Source organism: Podarcis erhardii (assembly GCF_964252035.2).
Source record: "Podarcis erhardii genome assembly, chromosome: 16".
In the NCBI taxonomy this organism is placed as follows: domain Eukaryota; kingdom Metazoa; phylum Chordata; class Lepidosauria; order Squamata; family Lacertidae; genus Podarcis; species Podarcis erhardii.
In genome coordinates, this window is record NC_138514.1 from 15764442 (window position 1) to 15784064 (window position 19623).

Consider the following 19623-nt stretch of genomic DNA (forward strand, 5'->3'; position numbering starts at 1 on the left):
CGGTCTTTCTCTCGGCTGAACATCTGCCAAAGTTGGGCAAGGGGAGCCAGGAGAAGCAGTTCAGAAAACGATGTAGCCCTTTGTCCTTTTCAGAATGCTCGGTCTTCTGGAAAACCCACCTCCTTTGGGTCTCTGAGGCTCTCTCCTTCCCAGGTTCCATGAGACCTGGGAACCCCTTGCGTAACAGATTGCAGAGTCTACTGTACAACAAAGTTACCAGCAACCTACCTAGGCCTTCTCTTGCCCAGCTCAGTTGGTTTGAGTGCGGTGCTGATAATGCCAAGGTTGCAGGTTTGATCCCCATATGAGACAGCTGCAAATATCTCTTCATTGCAGGGGTTTCGTCTAGATGGTCCTGAGGGTCTCTTCTAACCGTACAATTCTATGATTCTATGAACAATATTCTGCTGGCTCAGAACATTTCAACAGCGGAACAAATATTCAGCTAAGTGACCTTAATGTACAGCTGTGTTGGATGCAGCCTATAGAATATGAAAACCCACTTCATCTTCACAGTTCTTAAACAGCTGCAGGGAAATGAAAGGGCTTTATCCTTTATCCTAACCAACCCAGCAGTGGTTTGGCAGAAAAATAATACCCCCCCCCCGATGAAAACTGCAAACAGGTCCCAGGCGCCACCTACCCTTGCCATGCACAGTCAGAGGCAGGGACCTTCAGGCAAATGACTGGTCTTCCACTCAAATGCTACAGAGAAAGCTCTTTCATTTATAGTGTAGTAGTCTTTTCAGCTGTTGGTTTTCTAGGAACAGTGAAAAACGATGCAACTGTTTTCTCTGGGGAGGAGCAAAATGCTTTCTCTTGGGGATTGGCAGGGTGGCCCAAGACTGAAAAACACAAGAGAGCCTGGCTGCTAGATCAGACCAAAGGAGGTCGATCTAATCCAGCATCCACAGTGACCAACCAGGTGCCCATGAGAAGCAGGGCATGAGAGCAACAGCCCTTTCCTGCTCCTGATGTCCAGAAGCTCATGGTATTCAGATGTATACTACCTCCAACACCGGAGGTAATACAAAATAAAAAAATTCCTTCCAGTAGCACCTTAAAGACCAACTAAGTTAGTTCTTGGTATGAGCTTTCGTGTGCATGCACACTTCTTCAGATACACACGAAAGCTCATACCAAGAACTAACTTAGTTGGTCTTTAAGGTGCTACTGGGAGGAATTTTGTTATTTTGTTTTGACTATGTATGGCAGACCAACACGGCTACCTATCTGTAACCGGAGGTAATAGACAACCATGATGATCTGCAGTCATTAAAAGTCTCCTCCTCCTCCATGAATTTGTCTTAAATCCCTTTTTAAGCCATCAAAGTTAGTAGCCATCACTACACCTTGTGTGAGCAAATTCCTTAGTTCAACTATCACAGCATCATCAATTTGTAGAGTTAAAAGGGACCACGGGGGTCATCTAGTCCAACCCCCTGCTATGCCAGAATCTTTTTGTCCAATGTGGGGCTAGAACTCATGCCACTGAGATTTAAGAGTCTCATGCTATGTTCTGTGTGAAGAAGTCTCTCCTGAATCTCCCAAGAGAAAGAAAAGCACTCCCTCCCTCCTCTCTTGTGTCCCCACTTGCTTGCCATTTTTCTACACTAAAAAGTCTCAAATGCTGTATTCTTTCCTCATGGGAGATTTGCTTCACCCTCTTAATCATTTTGGTTGTGCTCTTCTGCAACTTTTCCAGCTCCAGAATATCCTTTTTGAGGTGACCAAACCTGAACACAGTATTTCAAGAGTAGTCACACCATAAATTATAGCATTACGATATTGCCACTGAACTACATTTTCCATTTTAATGCCCGTTTACCCTGTTTAGAGAGATCTTCTTGGAGCTCTTTCCAATCTCCTTTTCTTCTTAATACCCTAAATAATTTGATGTGATCAGCAAACTTGGCTTCCTCTCACTTCTAATGAACCAGTTAGAAAGCACCAGTCCCAATACTGATGACAGAGGCACTGCAATTTCTGCATCCCTCCATAGGGAAAACTGTACACTTATTCCTATTCTCCAGTTCCTGTTCCATAATATGTTACAGATCTGTAAGGAGACCAGTCCTGTTATTCCAGGACTGCTAAGCTTCCTTAGAAGTACACAAGTGTCAACTGGGTCACCTCTATCTGCATACTTGTTGACACTCTCAAAAATTTTTTCATGAGACAGCACTTACCCTTGCAGAAGCCATGCTGATTCTTCTTCAGCAAGACTTGTTCTTCTATATGCTTCGTCATTCTGTCTTTAGCTATGCTTTCTTCCACTTTTCCCAGAACAGGCTTTAAGCTAACCAGCCTGTTATTTTACAGCCTCCCATCTCTGAATCCCTAAAAAAAGAAGAAGAGAGATGTTGTAGTGGCCACTTCCTAGTTCTTAGGTATGGAGGCTGATCCTTTTAGGTATAAGTTACATATTTTTGCCCATTTCTTTTAGAACTCTTGGGTCTGGATCTGGTGATTTATTCATTTGGAATTTGTCAATAAGGCCTGGAAATGGAGGAAGCAGTACATTATAACCGGTTACCACTTAACTGGGGAATTGTACCATCTTTGTTCCCATCCAGTGTCCCTGATACAGATCTGAAGAAGAGTTGCTTATTATAAGACACATGAATGCAGTGGTACTTTGGTTTTCAAACGCCTTGGTACTCAAACAACTTGGAACCCAAACACTGCAAACCTGGAAGGAAGTGTTCCAGTTTGCGAACTCTTTTCGGAAGCCGAACATGCTCTGTTTTGAGTGCCACACTTCCGTTTTGAGTGTTACGCTGAGGTCTGTCTGTTTTTGCTATTTATTTTGCATTTCTGTTTTTGCGGCTTTTTGTTTTGTTTTTGTGACTGTGTGGAAGCCAGTTCAGCTACTGATTGATTGATTGTGTGACTGCAGTACATTGTTTATTGCTTTCATTTTATGGATCAATGGTCTCATTAGATAGTAAAATTCATGTTAAATTGCTGTTTTAGGGGTTGTTTTTAAAAGTCTGGAACAGATAAATCTGTTATGCATTACTTTCTATGGGAAAGCGCACCTTGGTTTTGGAACGCTTTGGTTTTGGAACAGACTGCTGGAATGGATTAAGTTTGAGAACCAAGGGGTAGCCAATGCAGTGCCCTCCAGATGTTTTTTTGATCTACAGTGCCCATTGTTCCTGACCGTTGGCCATGCCGCCAGGGGCTGATGGGAGTTGGAGTCCAGCAACAAAGGGAGGGCACCAGTTTGTGTCAAGCACTGCAAGGACCTCAAACCAAGAGCCTTGTAGGCCAGGCACTTGGTCCTTTCACCACTAGCACATCTGGGCAGAGGAGGGAGAAGACAGGGAGTCCATGTACACCAGGACTTTCTCTCCATGCCCCAAAATCTCCTTGGAAATCAGATGATGCAACAACGGCTGTGCTCTCCCCAAGAGTGGGTAACTCACTGCTGGAGAAGCAAGTGTGGGTCTAGCCCCACGGTAGTGGACAAATGCCACAAAGTGACTCATGTTTTTCCCTGTTCAGCGTGTCTTTCCCTTTGGCACGAAAAACAAAATTCTAGTCCTTTCTGGTGGGCTGTTTTGTCGTCATCACTGTTTGCATGTGGCAACTGCTCTGTAACACTCTTGGCTGTTGAAACAGGTCCAGGTTGCGTGGTTCTCTCTCTCTTCCCCCCCTTCAAATCGGGGGCCAATTAGTTTCACAAATGAGGACCCCGCGGTGCCACCGTAGATTTGTTCCAGGCCTGCGCACTGGCCTGCCGCCTTTGTCCTGCCTTCCACTCCCGCTGGCGACCTTTATTCACGGCCTCAGCGGGTGCTACTTACGGGAGACTTCTGCGGCCAGGCGTCCTGCCGGCTCAGGGCCTCCACACCACAGCTGGCTGAGGTGCGCAGGGCCTCAGACCCACTGACCTTTGCCCCGATCCTGCTGTCATTTTGAAAGTTACAGACCAGAGGGCTGCATACCTCGTGGGATTTACTCCTTTGTGGGTGCGAGGACTTTTGTTCCAGGGGAGGAGGGTGGATTTGGGAAGGCTGTGGAGAGCTTGCTATTGGCTGTGTGTGGTTTTGTTTCTGCCTTTACTGAGGACTGGGAAGCAGATAAGAGCGGGATACTGCCGGCCTCCGCCGTGTCTCTTAATGTGTGTTTTTAATTCTCTGCCTCATTAGTTCTTCCCAAAGTGTCATCTTTGCCTGCCGTCCTGGTAGGGTCCACCAGCTTCCGAATCATTCCACTTTCCCTCTGCTCAGGTATTTGCATGTTTAGAAGTGAACAGTCACCTCATGAGATGTGTTTTTATGGTGAAGATCTGGTATAGCAGACCAGTCATATCTGAGACTGCGGGGAATGAGAGCAGAGAATCAAAACCGTTTAGCAACCAATCCTGCCATGTGTTAGTATTCAGCTTGCTGTCGGAAGTCTGTGTTCTGGAACTTTGTTTGCCTCCACCCTACCTCGAAAGGATTGACAAAATTAGTAAATCCATTCGTGTTATTTTTGCTGTACAAGTACCAGTAAATCCCTCCTGCACTATGATGTGGAGGGGGATTGGGGGGGAAGCACCCGCTTTAATGATCAAGCGAGCTGACAAATTTGTTTACTGTAGGTGCTGTGTAATGAAATGTGTTTGTGTGTCTGCTCCTCACAAAGCCACCCTGAGGCTTTCTGGAGCCTGTGGTGGGATATAAATTGAAAAGGGAAGAAAAGAAGTTCAGATGGCAGCAAAGTGGCAAGATTTTATCTTCACCCCTGGAAAGATCACAGTCATGGAACTTGGGCATAATCCTTTGCCTTAAAAAATAAATGTGTGTACAGTGGTGCCTCGCAAGACGAAAATAATCTGTGCCGCGAGTCTCTTCGTCTAGCGGTTTTTTTGTCTTGCGAAGCAAGCCCATTAGCGGATTAGCGGATTAGCGGATAAGCGGCTTAGCGGCTTAGAAAAAGGGGGGGGAAGGGAAAAAAAGTCGGAAAAACTCGCAAGACATTTTCGTCTTGCGAAGCAAGCCCATAGGGAAATTCGTCTTGCGAAGCACCTCCAAAACGGAAAACCCTTTCGTCTAGCGGGTTTTTCGTCTTGCGAGGCATTCGTCTTGCGGGGCACCACTGTAGATATTTGACCTGTTCCGTTCACAATCCACGAATACACCTTATCTAGCCCCTACCCACCCACCCCCAAAAAAGCACAGAGAAGAAAAGAATTTGCAGTGGCATTTTGGGGAGGGGACCTATCTAAGCTGATATGAGACTCTGCAAGCTTTTTGAGGTTTGCAGGACATTTCGATAGGAAGGAACTGTGCATCCTTGTACTGACCCTTCCCTGCCCATCCGTAGGGGCCAACACTAGCCATGTGCAATAGCTGCCAATAAAGGCTCTTCCCAGCCTGCTTTTGTTTGAGGCTTTTTTGGGGCGGTTGTCGAAGTATGGAAAAGCATCTGTCGTGCATCAGCTGTGTGTGCGCATAGCGATACGCACTGTATCGACAACACAAGGCGGAAAATAGCTGGAATGCAGTCCAGAGTGGTGCCACTGGGAAGGGAGGGGGGCACTTCCAAAAGAGGAATGGAGGAGAAAGTGTTTGTTACAAATTGGGGTGTGGGGAGAGAGAGAGAGAGAGATAAAGAGAACGTCGGGAGTGGGGGAGTTGAACTGTACATTCTGCTGTCAGCCCAGCTTCTTTTGCATCCTTTTAAGATGCAGACAGAAACCTGTCTCCCACGGAGCCGGCGTGCTGCAGGGTTTTGTGTAGAAGAGGGGGCAGGCACATCCTTGAATGAAAAAGGAGGTTTTACCCGATGCATCGACGGTCGCTGGGGCGCAAGGAAGCAGCTTGCATTCATAAGAGTTTTCTCCATCCCCACCCCATGAACAGAGTTCTTTGAGAAGGATTGGTTTGTTTGTGGGTTTCGGCTGGGAGTGGAGAGATGTCACCACAGGACTGGCTCCAGGTTTGAAGGTCCTGGGGAAAGTGCCCTCTATGGGTGCCCTACCATTGCTACCACATTTATAGCCCATTTTTTCTCCATGAAGGTGCCATACATGGTTCCTACGTTCTCTATTTTATCTTCAAAATATCCCTGTACCTTCCCTTCCCTTCCCTTCCATCTACCTAGTTTTGCTTTCCTCCCTTTTTGTATCAGTATGTTTGAAGCTGTCTATATTTTGTCTTTGTTTTAAAAATGAATGAAGTTTCTTTAAAAATGAAGAGGGTTGCTTAGGTTGTAAGATAACGACTGGCTAAAGGTCACCCAGTGAGCTTTAAGGCTGAGAGTCTAAATCCTGGTCTCCTAGCTCCTAGTCCAACTTTCTAACCATCACCTATGTTGGTGGGTCCCAGTCTACTAGTTTTAAGCTTATCTAAATGCAGCGACTACCATTTTAATTTTCTCCCAGTGCCCTAAAATCTTTGGCCGACCCATACTCAGAATATTTAAGATCTCATTTCCTAGCCACCCAACATCAGCTGTTGTGTCTCTCTGGTCAGGGCTGGCCACTGTCCAATGGGACTAGTAGGCAGAAGGCAGGGAAGGCAACCATAGGTAGAGCCAACAAATTCTAGACCAGGCACCCCCAAACTCAGCCCTCCAGATGTTATGGGATTACAATTCCCATCATCCCTGACCACTGGTCCTGTTAGCTAGGGATGATTGGAGTTGTAGTCCCAAAACATCTGGAAGGCCGAGTTTGGGGGTGCCTGTTCTAGACTCTTTACCCCCCTTCTCCTGGAAAGGCTGTCAGGAGAACCCTGATGGATATGCTCTACCTCCACTGCCAGAGGCAGTATGCTTATAAATACAGGGCATTCTTAAGAGCATTTATTTCACCCTCTCCTCACACTGCATTTGACTTCCCATCAGTAATGGCAGCATGCAGCCCAATCTGGCATTAGGGCTATTGGCCTGATCTAGCAGACTCTTCTCATGTTGCTGAGTTCTGCAACGACCAAATTGAGACTGAGGAGGAAGCTGACAGCCAGGTCTACCCCCGTGACAGGTTATAAGAAGGCAAGCAGGTGGGGGTTTGGCTTGGGGAAGACTGAGTATAGTGGGGCAATGCCCACTCACCTCAATGGATGATGCTCCACTGTCTTCAGACATTAGCAAGAGATCAGGTTACTTCTCTATGCCACAGAAAACTCCCCCGTGGTTAGGAACAAACATCAGGAGCTGCCTTATACCAAGTCCATCTAGTTCAGTACAGTGGTACCTCAGGTTAAGAAATTAATTTGTTCTGGAGGTCTGTTCTTAACCTGAAGCACCACTTTGGCTAATGGGGCCTCCTGCTGCCGCTGCGCCGCCGCTGCATGATTTCTGTTCTCACCCTGAAGCAAAGTTCTTAACTTGAGGTAGTATTTCTGGGTTAGCGGAGTCTGTAACCTGAAGCGTATGTAGCCTGAAGCATATGTAACCTGAGGTACCACTGTACTGTCAACTCTGACTGGCAGCTGTCAGAGACTGGAGGTGGCAGGACCTGAACCTGGGATCTTCCACACGAACAAAATGTTCATGTTCATGAGCTGCAGCCCTTCCCATAGCATTCCCACATATCACTCTGCCTTTAAAAGCAAAAGAGCAAGGTAAGTCAGATCAGTTGGCAACCCAGAAATTGGTATAGGTACCTATTTAAGAAGTGCAGAGTCTCTGAGTTCTGAGAATGTTTGCAACCTTTCTGTGTTCTTCCGCGTGCCCTGGGGAGGTAGGGAAAATGCTGCAAAAGTCCACATCAAGAGCAGTGAGGTTCCTTTTGGGTTTATTGACTTCATAGTACCTCTCTGCCTTCCTCCCCAGCACTGACACATTTCTTGTTCTGCAAATTGTTACCCAAAAAAGCCTGTTTCTATTTAGAGGTCCCTCTCCCTGATTAAGTCAGCACTTACGATGCAAGGTAATGAGAGCCTTTCACTCGGAAGGTGAAAGCACCTGAAATCGTCTCCAGCTGTGCTGCTCTCTTGCCCTGCTCCCTTGGTCAGTGGCATAGCATGGGGGGTGCAGGGGGGGCCGGCCACACCGGTCGCAACATCTGGGGGTTAGGGTTAGGGGGCGCAAATCCACGGGTTAGGGGGCACAAATCCATGGGTTAGGGGGCGCAAATTACTTGCTACGCCACTGCCCTTGGTTCCCCTTAATGGTCTAAGCACGTGTGGAAGCATACACAGGTGGAAACAGATTTTGCAGTGACTTCAGCACAGGCTTCCTCAACCTCGGCCCTCCAGATGTTTTGAGACTACAATTCCCAGCATTCCTGACCACTGGTCCTGCTAGCTAGGAATCATGGGAGTTGTAGGCCAAAAACATCTGGAGGGCCGAGGTTGAGGAAGCCTGCTCCAGCAAGTGCCTGAGCATCTCTTTCTCTGAGGGGTGCATGGGTGGATGTCAGAGAGAAGAGGGATCCTTTTTATGAGACAAAAGGAAGTATTTCATTTTTTTGGACTTGCAGGTGCAAGATGTGGAAACGGCCACTAGATTAGATTGGCTTCCTGAGAGAATTGGGCAAAGGCACAGAGGACGAGAAGTCTGTCTGTGGCTGCTGGTTGTGAAGAGTAAATTAAACTATCTGCCAGTGAACCCCAAAAACCACAGTGGGAGAGAACTATTTGTTTGGGGGGGGGTATTATTACATTTCTATCCTGCCTTTCCTCCAAGAAGCTCCAGGTGGCAAAATATGCATAGAATCATAGAACTGTAGAGTTGGAAGGGACCCCAACCCCCCTGCAATGCAAAAATCTCAGCAAAAGCATCCATGACAGATGGCCATCCAACCTCTGCTTAAAAACCTCCAAGGAAGGAGAGCTCCTACTGTCAGAAAGTTCTTCCTGATGTTTAGTCAGAGTCTCCTTTCTTGTAACTTGAAGCCATTGGTTTGAGTCCTACCCTCCAGAACAGCAGAAAGCAAGCTTGCTCCATTTTCCATGTGACAGCCCCTTAAAAGAGTTTATTTGGCTATGTCTGAAATAAGAGGAAGAGCAAGCGAGTGGTAGGGGTTCTCCCCCTACCAATCCCCCCCCCACGCTAGCAATAACCTTATGAGGTAGGTTAGGTTGAGGGACAGTGTAGGGAATTGAACCCTGACCTCCCAGATTCAAGTTCAGTGTTCTTCAACTTTGGGTCCACAGGTGCTGTTGTAGCACAACTCCCATCATCTCTAGCCTGCTTAGCCAATGCTCAGGGATTGTTCTAGGAGATCTTTATATTTTGTCCATGTTTTATATAATGATTTCCTAATGACATGGTTCATAAATCCCCTGTGTACTTTCCCTTTTCCATAAGCTAAATACGCATGCCAACCATAACGATTGTTAAATCCTTCTAGATCTAACAAATCACTATCTTTTAATACAACCCACTCTTTTAGCCAATTTAAACAGACAGCATCGTAATATAAATTTCGGCCTGACCTCCCAGGTTCTAGTTCAGTGTTCTTCAGCTTTGGGTCCACAGGTGCTGTTGTAGTACAACTCCCATCATCTCTAGCCTATTTGATAATGCCCAGGGATGGCTCTCTCTTGCCATCATGCCCTTTTTCTGGGCTTCCCAGAAGCATCTAATGAGCTGCTGTGGAATGCAGAACTAAATGGACCTTTGATCTGATGCAGTAGGACTCATTCTACTGTATGTTCTAAGAGGCCTTAGGTGCAAGATTCTGCAATTGATAGAAACTGGGACTGTGTTGGGAGATGAAAATGGGCATATATAATTTCCATAAGGTTCTGCTGATACGCTAACGTGAAGCTTGTTTCCTTTGAGTGAGCACCCCGCAAAAAATAATAATATATATATTGCTTCCAGAAATTGCCTCTTTCTTCTCACCTGGACTAAATGTGGCAATAGAGTCACAGTTCTGGCATGCGGATGCTGTCCTGTGGCAATCCCCACCCGACATTCAGCCCGATTCGGCTGTTGCAATAGAAACAATTGGCATCTCTCCCTATTCCTTGCAAACGTATTCCTGGAGGGTTCATTTCTGGCACGTAAATGAAGTGTGAATTGCTTCTCGTTTCTTTTCTTTCTTTTTTCCTTTAAAGGCAATGCACATCCAGTGCTTACCTTGCAATAGTGTGGTGTCGCTAATGAATCGCTAATACAATTTTCGAGATAATTTTATTTCCACCCTCCCCGCGTTCTAATGGGCCTCCAAAAAAAGCCAGCATTTCCTCGCTTTAATCTTCCCTGGGTAATGCAATTTGCACTGACTCATACATTTCAGAACAATCAACTATGCATAAACAAAAGCAAATTGTTTAATAGCACAAAGGTCATTGGGTATTTGTTATTGACGATGTGTAAATATTGGAATGTGGTCGCGGGGCAGATTTACTGCCTCTATGGATACAGGCCATTGAACACCTTTATGTCTCTTGTTCATAGGCTTGTAAGCTCTTTGGCTGACATTTCTCCAGTGGATTTCAAGCAGTGCAAGGGATGAAAGAGGGATTATTTCCCCACCTATTTCTTCTGATTGAATATGCATAGGGGCTGAGTGGGCCATCAGCATGGAAGGTGTCAGTAATCAGGAAGCATGCCTCATGTTCAGATTTCACAAAGATGTATTTCAGGTTAGAAATCTAGACACACCTGGGCAGTCAACAAGCCTACAGAACAGGATGGAGAATCTCTGGCCTGCTGCACTCTCCCCATTTGTCTGAGCCATGCCCACCTGCCAATCACCTGACATCACACATGATATCAGGAATGGGATGAGCCAAAGGGAGCTTCTGCAGTGCCACCAATCAGCTGGTCATCAGAGCTCCAAGAGCCCTTCATGCAGTGCTTCTGAAGTCCCAGTGATCACCAGGCTTTTAAAGCACCAGCGATCAGCTGATTGGATAGACTTCAAAACACAGCAGGTGGCTCTTTGCAAACCACATGCAAAAAGCCCTGTGTGGTGCTTTGAAGTTGTGACAATCAGCTGTTTGCTGGGGCTTCCAGAGCCCTAAACATCTGAAACTCTCTCTAAACCAAAGGCCAGCTCTGCATCTGGCAAAACTAAGAAAAACAATATCCTTAGCTGCTTCCTGCAAAGTTGTGGCATTCCACCTCCTGAGGAGCTACTCCAAAAGTTGGTGTTTGAGGAAACATCAGAAGCTTGGCTTAAGTCAAGTCAAATGTTTGGTCCCTCTTGCTCAGTGTTGTGTACAGCAGCTCTCTGCAGTTTGGGAAGGAGCCTTTCTAGTTATATCGGAAGATGCTGGGGATTAAACTTGGAACCTTGTGTATGCAAAACATGCCCTCTGCCATTGAGCTAAGGTCCCCAAAGGTAGGGCCAGCTCAAGACATTTCGGCACCTGAGGCAAACGCCAAAATGGGGCACCAGGGAAGACAGGGTGAGTGAAGATTGGCATAAGAAACAAAGGTGGAGAGGGAAAGATTGACCTTGGGATTTCCTGCCCTGAGTGCTCTGCCGCCTGAGGCAATCTACTCATCTGAACTCTTGAGTGGGCCAGCCCTCTCCGAAGGCCAGAATTGGCCAAGAATATGGGTTGGGTTTCTGAAGACAGGAAGGAGAACTTTGGGGTCAGATGCTGGTAGGTTTGCCTGCTGCTGTTTTGGAAGTAAGCCATGCCCCACACCCCAAACTGCTCCTCCTTCCTGTGTTGTTTACCTTCCTGCAAGTCTTCAGCTTCCATGTATTTCCAGACTGCTGTTACATTGTAAAAATCTTACTGTTGTCGTTAACTAGTCATCAGATGAAAACAGAGCCAGGGGCTCTTCTCTGCTTTCCTCTCCACTTTCCTGCAAAGAGGCATCTTTAAAGTGATAGTTAATATTTTTAATTTTACTTCTTCAAAATTACCTCCTTCTTGCAGATGGATATTCTGGAAGCACATTAGGAAAAAAAGCATTCTCTTCCCAATTTCAGCTGATGAAATTTAAAAGCCACCATGTGCACATCATAACACTTCTACTCTTTTTTTTTTTAATTTGCCCTTTATTTTATTTTATTTTAATTTAATTTCCTTCCTAACTAGTGCAATCAGGTTTCATTAGTGGAGGCGTACGTTTTTCTAATATGCTTTTCTGATAACTCCTTTTGATAGTTATATCAAAAGTCACTTGTGTTGGTGCATACGATGTAAGGTGTCCCTCTGCTTCTGCAGCCATCTTGCCATTGGCAAACCTTGGTTTGCACCACTCTCTACAAAACCAAACTGAAGTTCCAGTCTGAATAAGCTGTCACAGATTAAGCTTATCTGAATATTTGTTTGTTTCTACATAGGCATGGGAACAGCCAATATGCTGGGTTGGGCCACATGTACATCAAGATTTCTGGGGGTTAGCAGAAAAGTCACTGAATTTGGCTTTGGGATAACCTGCTTCATTTTTTAAGAAAAAAGCCAGTGAAATGACTCAATAACATTTTCAGTGTTTAGAGGGCGAGACTTCGGCACTTTGCATAATTCCTGGCATCTCTCCATGATGACAGAAACAGAACGAATGGTTCAGCTAGTAGAATTTTGAACTGTATTTCTTTGCAAGCTTTTAAACACAGCCATTTCTTTAAAGCCTCAGCTGCTGCTTCCTCTGCCCTCCTGTCTGGGGTTGGCCGTTTCCAGCACATTTTCGTTTACCTTGACACCCATGAGGTCTAGAAACTTGTGGTGCACTTTAAGATGAGATTCTACGCGCAGTTCCACCCAGCCTTGTGTGCTGTGCTGCTGGTGTCTAGACCACTCGCTCAGGCATGGTACAAAAGGGAAACAGCTGATGAGAACTCCTCTCCTTCTCTCCCTCCAGGCTCGGACATGGCTGTCTTCTGCCTGCTCTGCGGGAAACGATTCCAGACACAGACCGCCCTGCAGCAGCACATGGAGGTGCATGCTGGAGTGCGCAGCTACATTTGCAGCGAGTGCAACCGCACCTTCCCCAGCCACACAGCCCTCAAGAGGCACCTGCGCTCCCACACAGGTAAGCAGACCACAAAAAGGTTGGAGGTTAAATTTGGACTGGCTTGTGGGAACTGCGACAAACTCCCTCAGTGAAGATGGGAATGAGGCAACATCACTGAGAATGGGGAGGTGTATATCCTTCATTCCTCCTTCCCTGTAACAAACTGTGAATCCAAGGATCCTCTCTGAGTGGCAGGGGATTCATTATGGATCTGCAACAAGGACTCCTGGTGTTGGGGGTCCCAGGGCAACTACAGTGGTACCTCTGGTTAAGAACTTAATTCGTCCGTTCTTAACCTGAAACTGTTCTTAACCTGATGTACCACTTTAGCTAATGGGGCCTCCTGCTGCTGCCGCGCTCCCAGAGCACGATTTCTGTTCTCATCCTGAAGCAAAGTTCTTAACCCGAGGTACTATTTATGAGTTAGCGGAGTCAGGTTATGAGTAACCTGAAGCATCTGTAACCTGAAGCATCTGTAACCTGAGGTACCACTGTAATTCCCAGTTCTGGGCATAAGGTAAAGTTGAGGCATTTTCAAAACAAAACTCTACTTTATTTAGCAAGCACTCAAAGAGGGATTATACTTGACATTTTCACTAGTAAAGGCACAGTCCTTAGGACCCGCCATAAACACTGTTGGAGGTTTAAATGAGAACTTTACTTAGGATTCCCTGCAACATAACTATTTCTATGAAATCCATTGCTCCCTACAAAGGCTATCCACTTTATGCTGCCCATAAAACAATTACTGTTTAGAGATGCTGCTTCTGGGCACCTGCATGATGCTTTTGAGTTTGCAACGCACCTGCTGCCACTTCCAAGCCAGCAGATCGTATGCGGGGAAGGAGAAAGGGGTTGACAGTGCCAGTCAATATTTGGAACCTCCTTCTGTGGATGCCAGGGAAGCCCATGCCAGCTTCTTCCCTTTCAGGAAAGGGGCACTCCAAAACATCTGCCTCCATCACTGCCACTCCCTGTCCTACCAGCCTGAGTAATGGGGTGTGGGGGGGGAATGACTTCAATTTGGCTTGCATTTAAAGGTGAACCTACCTTTCCAATAGGGATGCGGGTGGTAGTGTGGGTTAAACCACAGAGCCTAGGGCTTGCCGATCAGAAGGTCGGCGGTTCGAATCCCCACAACGGGGTGAGCTCCCATTGCTTGGTCCCTCCTCCTGCCAACCTAGCAGTTCAAAAGCATGTCAAAGTGCAAGTAGATAAATAGGTACCCCTCCGGCGGGAAGGTAAACAGTGTTTCCGTGCGCTGCTCTGGTTCGCCAGAAGCAGCTTAGTCATGCTGGCCACATGACCCGGAAGCTGTATGCCGGCTCCCTCGGCCAGTAAAGTGAGATGTGCGCTGCAACCACAGAGTCGTCCATGACTGGACGTCCATGGGCAGGGGTCCCTCTACCTTTACTACCTTTCCAAAACAAGACACAAACCGAAATGCAGCCACGCATTGAAATTTGCACTTTTCTGAATTTTGCAATGCAGTTCTTCAGCTTGGTAATCTGCACAAAATGCTTATACTGGCATGAAAGCAAATATATCGGGGAAGCAGGATAACAAAATGCATTATATTGCTTTGCAAGCCTGTGTACTTTGCAAAATTGCATACGGAACAACAATGTACTGTGGTACCTCGGGTTAAGAACTTAATTCATTCTGGAGGTCTGTTCTTAACCTGAAACTGTTCCTAACCTGAGGTACCACTGTAGCTAATGGGGCCTCCCACTGCCGCCACGCAATTTCTGTTCTCATGCTGAAGCAAAGTTCTTAACCCGAGGTACTATTTCTGAGTCTGTAACTTGAAGCGTCTGTAACCCGTGGTACCACTGTATATATTAGGAGGAATTTGCACTAAAATGTTGGTGAAGAGTTTTCATTTTTTTATTATAAAAAATGGAAACTGATGTGGAAATGTGAAGAAATGAATTGAAGATGGGGGAAATGAAATGCTGACAGGTTTGTTGGCCCTGAGGTGAGCAGGCAGGCGTGGTCAAAACTCAGAGTTCACGATGATCAGGCCCTACTTGAAGCGTGCTCCCCCCATCCTAGTTGCCAGGAACAGAACAGGAGTGGTCATCATTGTGTGAGATCCCCCATTCAGTTTCTCACCATATCCCTAGTGTGAGGTATTCTTTATTTCCAAGAGGCCTCTGTCCACCATACAGAGAAAGGACCATTTCCTCTCTCAAGCCAAGGATAACTTTTGGATACTCGCTTCCCAGCCTCTTCTCAAAGTTGTAATTTGGGGTGAGGAACCTGTGACCCTTCGGATTGTGCAGGACGCCAGCTTCCATCAACATGGCTGACAGACCAGAGACAATGAGAGTTGGGAGCCCAGCAACATCTGGTTTCCCCCCTCCCTGAGGCAGTTGATAACTGCTGTACATCTGCCTCTGGAAATTCGGTTTGTGGGCCAGAAGATGAGAGGTGGGGCTGAGACGTGATCTGTCATATGACCTTAATAAGTAGGCAAGTGATCACAATTCAACTGCTTAAGGTGCTGGATACAGCTCACTAGGCCAACCCCCCCCCCCCCTGTTCTTAATGGGATTACAACAACCTGTGCTGCATGCGATTGGGATTTAAATTGCATCAGGAAGTGTTTTTGGAAAGCTGCCTTCGATTGGAGGAGGGCTAATGCTATTAATCCACTGACGTGTGGGCTTTCCCTTCTCCGTTCCTTTAAGTGCCAAATCCTGGGGAAGGATGAAACTTCTGGCTCTGGGAAACAATTCCAGATGCAGCTGAATGTAGAGCAATGCTTTAGATATCATCCCTTTTGTCTCTCCTTTCCTCAAGCTGCACATTTCTCCTTGTAGTGGCTGGGACTTTGATGTGGGGCTTTAGTCAGGATGGAGCGATGGCCACTAAAACCTTTTAGAAGGAAAAGGCAAATTCATGAAGGAGCAGCAATGCTCTTGGCCAGGATAGCTGAATGGAACCTCCTTGTTCAGGGGGAGTCTACCTGTGAGTGCAGCGTGGCACCTCATGTGAACTCTGTCATTTCACCACCCAACACCATCCAGTGTTGGCACGAAGTCCCATGCTCTCCTCATATGCTCATGTAGAACATGCATTCTCAGCCTCTGGGCTGTCGATTTTATTCTCCTTCTGTGAGACGTACAGTTGCACAACATTAAGATTGCCTCTCCGGCTCTTTCCGAGAGCTTAGCTGATGCTCGCGTCACTCACAGGCTTTCTGCTCTGCCTCATTAATATTCCATCCTGCCCGTCCCCATTTGCTTCCAGGGCTGCGTGTTTAGCATCAGCAGCTGCGTTCAGTACACAGGGCCAACCGAGCTGCTGGCATTGACGGATCCCTGATTTACTTGGCCGGCTGTATAATAAGACCCTTTGCTGCGCCAGCGAGGCGGCCTACAAGCCTCCGGATTGGCCACTCAGCTGGCTCACGAATGCAGCAGGTAACAATGGAGAGGCCGGGTCACAGGTGCAGCCAAGCAGCCAGAGAGGGCTCTAATTAGTCCCATTTGTCCTGGACTTAATGTCAACCTCATTAAGAGGCCTTGCAAAGTTAATCAACGTGCCATAAATGGGATTTTTCCTTGCTGTTATCGTTGCTGTCTGGCAGCTGGTGTGTGTGTGCATGTGTGTACAGTACCCCAAACGCAGCTCCAGTTTCCTCCTTCTATATGGCTCCTAAAGCAGGTGTCATTGGTGTGAGCACTTCAAGTGTGCAGATTTAAGCTCATTTAGCATGTGATTGGCTTTATAATTGAATTTGCTCATACAGGCTCCGGAATTTCAATGCTCTGCTTAGAACAGTGAGCCCTAAATTGGAGAGAGGGTTGGAGAGAGAACGCTCTCTCTCTCTTTTTAACTTAATAATAATAATAATCTCAGAAATCCTCCATAGAATACGGGGAATTGGAAGACGTGACTGCCATCTGATTGCCATCGAAGCTTGCATGTTGCGTCTTCTGAAAAAAACCAATAATAATTTGACACAGAGAAGTGTCATCACTCTGACTTTGAGGAGGCTGTTTGTTTGCATGTGAGAATCAGGAAGCATAGATATCAGTAGCATGAGAATCAGAAAGGGCAGCACTGAATTGGAATCCAGGATCCTTGCCGTGACAGGAGTTTGATAGCACTCATTCTGGTGCGAAGCATTTAATAGAATCATAGAATCATAGAATCACAGAACTGTAGAGTTGGAAGGGACCCTGAGGATCATCTAGTCCAACCCCCTGCAATGCAGGAATATGCAGCTGGTCCATACAGGGATCGAACCTGTAACCTTGGTGTTATCAGCACCATGGTCTAACCAACTGAGCTATCCAGGCTCACAAATAGGGTTGTATCCTAATAAGCAGGGATGTGGGTGACGCTGTGGGTTAAACCACAGAGCCTAGGACTTGCCAATCAGAAGGTCGGCGGTTCGAATCCCCACAACGGGGTGAGCTTCTGTTGCTTGGTCCCAGCTTCTGCCAACCTAGCAGTTTGAAAACACGTCAAAGTGCAAGTAGATAAATAGGTACTGCTCTGGTGGGAAGGTAAACGGCGTTTCCGTGTGCTGCTCTGATTCGCCAGAAGCAGCTTAGTCATGCTGGCCACATGACCCGGAAGCTGTACGCCGGATCCCTCGGCAAGTAAAGTGAGATGAGCGCCGCAACCCCAGAGTTGGTCATGACTGGACCTAAGGGTCAATCATGACCCTTTACCTTTATCCTAATAAGCTCTACTTAGAGTAGACTCACTGAAATCATTATACCTACGTTAGCCATGCCCTTTATATTCTGTGGGTCTCCTCTGAGTAACACAAGCATTTAATACAGCCCATAGTGTTTGTGGGGCCTCAAGCTACCCTCCACCACCATGAGGTTGGTTTATATGGTTCAGGGGCTGAAGTTGAGGACTAGTGGCTTGCCCAAAGCAGTCAGGTGCACATTATGCCACACTAGGCTCCAACACAGTCTTAAGGACCATTACCTTCCTTGCTTGGAGCACTTGGAAGCCCAGCACTGATACAGGACTTGTCTCCTCAGCCCCACCTCCCTCCCCAATTTGGAGATGGAGAGGGCAACACTGGGGCTAACCTTAACTTCATCCTGGGTGTTCCAAGTAATGCATAGGGCTAGGGACAAAAGCCCACCTCTTGTGGTCTCGGCAACCACCAAATTATTGTTTGGTGGCCCACAATTTTGCCTCCTAGGGTAGATGAAAGAGGGACCATGGGCTCAGTGGTAGAGCATGTAGCTTTGCATGCAGAAGGTTCCAGGTTCAGTCCCTGTTGGCATCTTCAGGTGGGGCTGGGAGAGACAGTAGAATCCTAGATCAAAGTTGGAAGTGAATCATAGAATTGTAGAGTTGGAAGCAACCCTGAGGATCATCTAGTCCAACCCCCTGCATTGCAAGAACATGCAACTGTCCATTATGGGGATTGAATCTGCCGCCTTGGTGTTATCAGCACCACGCTGTAACCAACTGAGTATTTGTAGAGTACAGTGGTACCTTGGGTTAAGAACTTAATTCATTCCGGAGGTCCGTTCTTAACCTGAAACTGTTCTTAACCTGAAGCACCACTTTAGCTAATGGGGCCTTCCGCTGCCGCACAATTTCTGTTCTCATCCTGAAGCAAAGTTCTTAACCCGAGGTAATATTTCTGGGTTAGCGGAGTCTGTAACCTGAAGCGTATGTAACCTGAAGCATCTGTAACCCAAGGTACCACTGTACTCAGAAGAAGATGCTTAGAAAAAAGACTTTATTCAGGGAAGGGCCATAGCTCAGTGGTAGAGCATGTGTCTTTGCATGCAGAAGGTCCCAGGTTCAGTTCCCAGCGTCTCCAGCTAATTCTGGGAAAGATTTCTGGCCTGAGACCCCAGAGAGCTGCTGCCAATCAGTGTAAACAATATTGAGTTAGATGGGCCCAATGGTCCAATTCAGTATGAGGCAGCTTCTTCTGTTCTTCCCTGTCTCTGGGGGCCCTTTCTGCATAGCTCGCTCCTCTCTGCAGCAGAAGGAATACAAGGTGTGCATGTTGTTAGTACACATCAGGTTGCCGCGTTTTTAAAAGAAAAGATTAACAATATGGGGGAGTGCTGTAATTGAGGCAACGAGGGTCCTAATTGAGGAAAAAGGGGGTGGGATGATGTGAGGGGAGGGCAGAGGGCGGCAGGATGAGGGAGAAGAGGAAAGGAAGAGAGTAAAATATCATTGTAAAGAGGAAGTGGAGGCGGCAGCCTGCAAGTCTATAACAAGAAGGACAATTTATGCTCAGGCACGAGTTTGGTTTGACATGGGGATAATGAAAAAGCGTAGGTCATTGTGGATGACTTAAGCCTTCAGCAGCTGAGGAAAATGTATGAAATGCGAGCGGCATTACACGCTTGGCGGCTCTGCACATCTGCAACGGGACAAGTGAAATACAGTGGGGCCATTCTTTACCATAAACTTGTGGTCGTCGGATCCGCCAAGCCCGGAGAAGATTGTAATTACACTGACAAGACAAATCAGCGATATTTAAATATTCATGAACAAAGTCTTGGGCGATCAATCTATCTTTATTGTCCTTCCGTTCGGCTTCTGTAATAAATATTTTTTTAAAAAAAAAAAAACTGAAAAAAGGAAAAAAGCTAAAAGGAGCTAGAAGCCCCTCACCTTTTTTTCCTCCTTGCCTTAAGAAGCAATACTGGGGAAAGGGGGGCAGGGGAAGGGGAAGGGGCAATAGACTGGTGAAACTGATGGCAAAAATCTAGAGATTTTCAGTACTTGATGCCCTAAAATGCA

The 19623-nt window shown here is 46.6% G+C and overlaps 1 protein-coding gene across 3 annotated transcripts in view; it reads left to right on the plus strand.

Moving 5' to 3' along the window:
* ZBTB16 (zinc finger and BTB domain containing 16) overlaps positions 1-19623 on the plus strand; it is a 190278-nt gene that overhangs the window by 161731 nt on the left and 8924 nt on the right. For all 3 annotated transcript variants that reach the window (XM_081844388.1, XM_081844389.1, XM_081844387.1), the window contains exon 5: positions 12718-12888. In XM_081844388.1, the coding sequence (XP_081700514.1) occupies positions 12718-12888 (171 nt within the window). The remainder of the gene's footprint in view (positions 1-12717; positions 12889-19623) is intronic.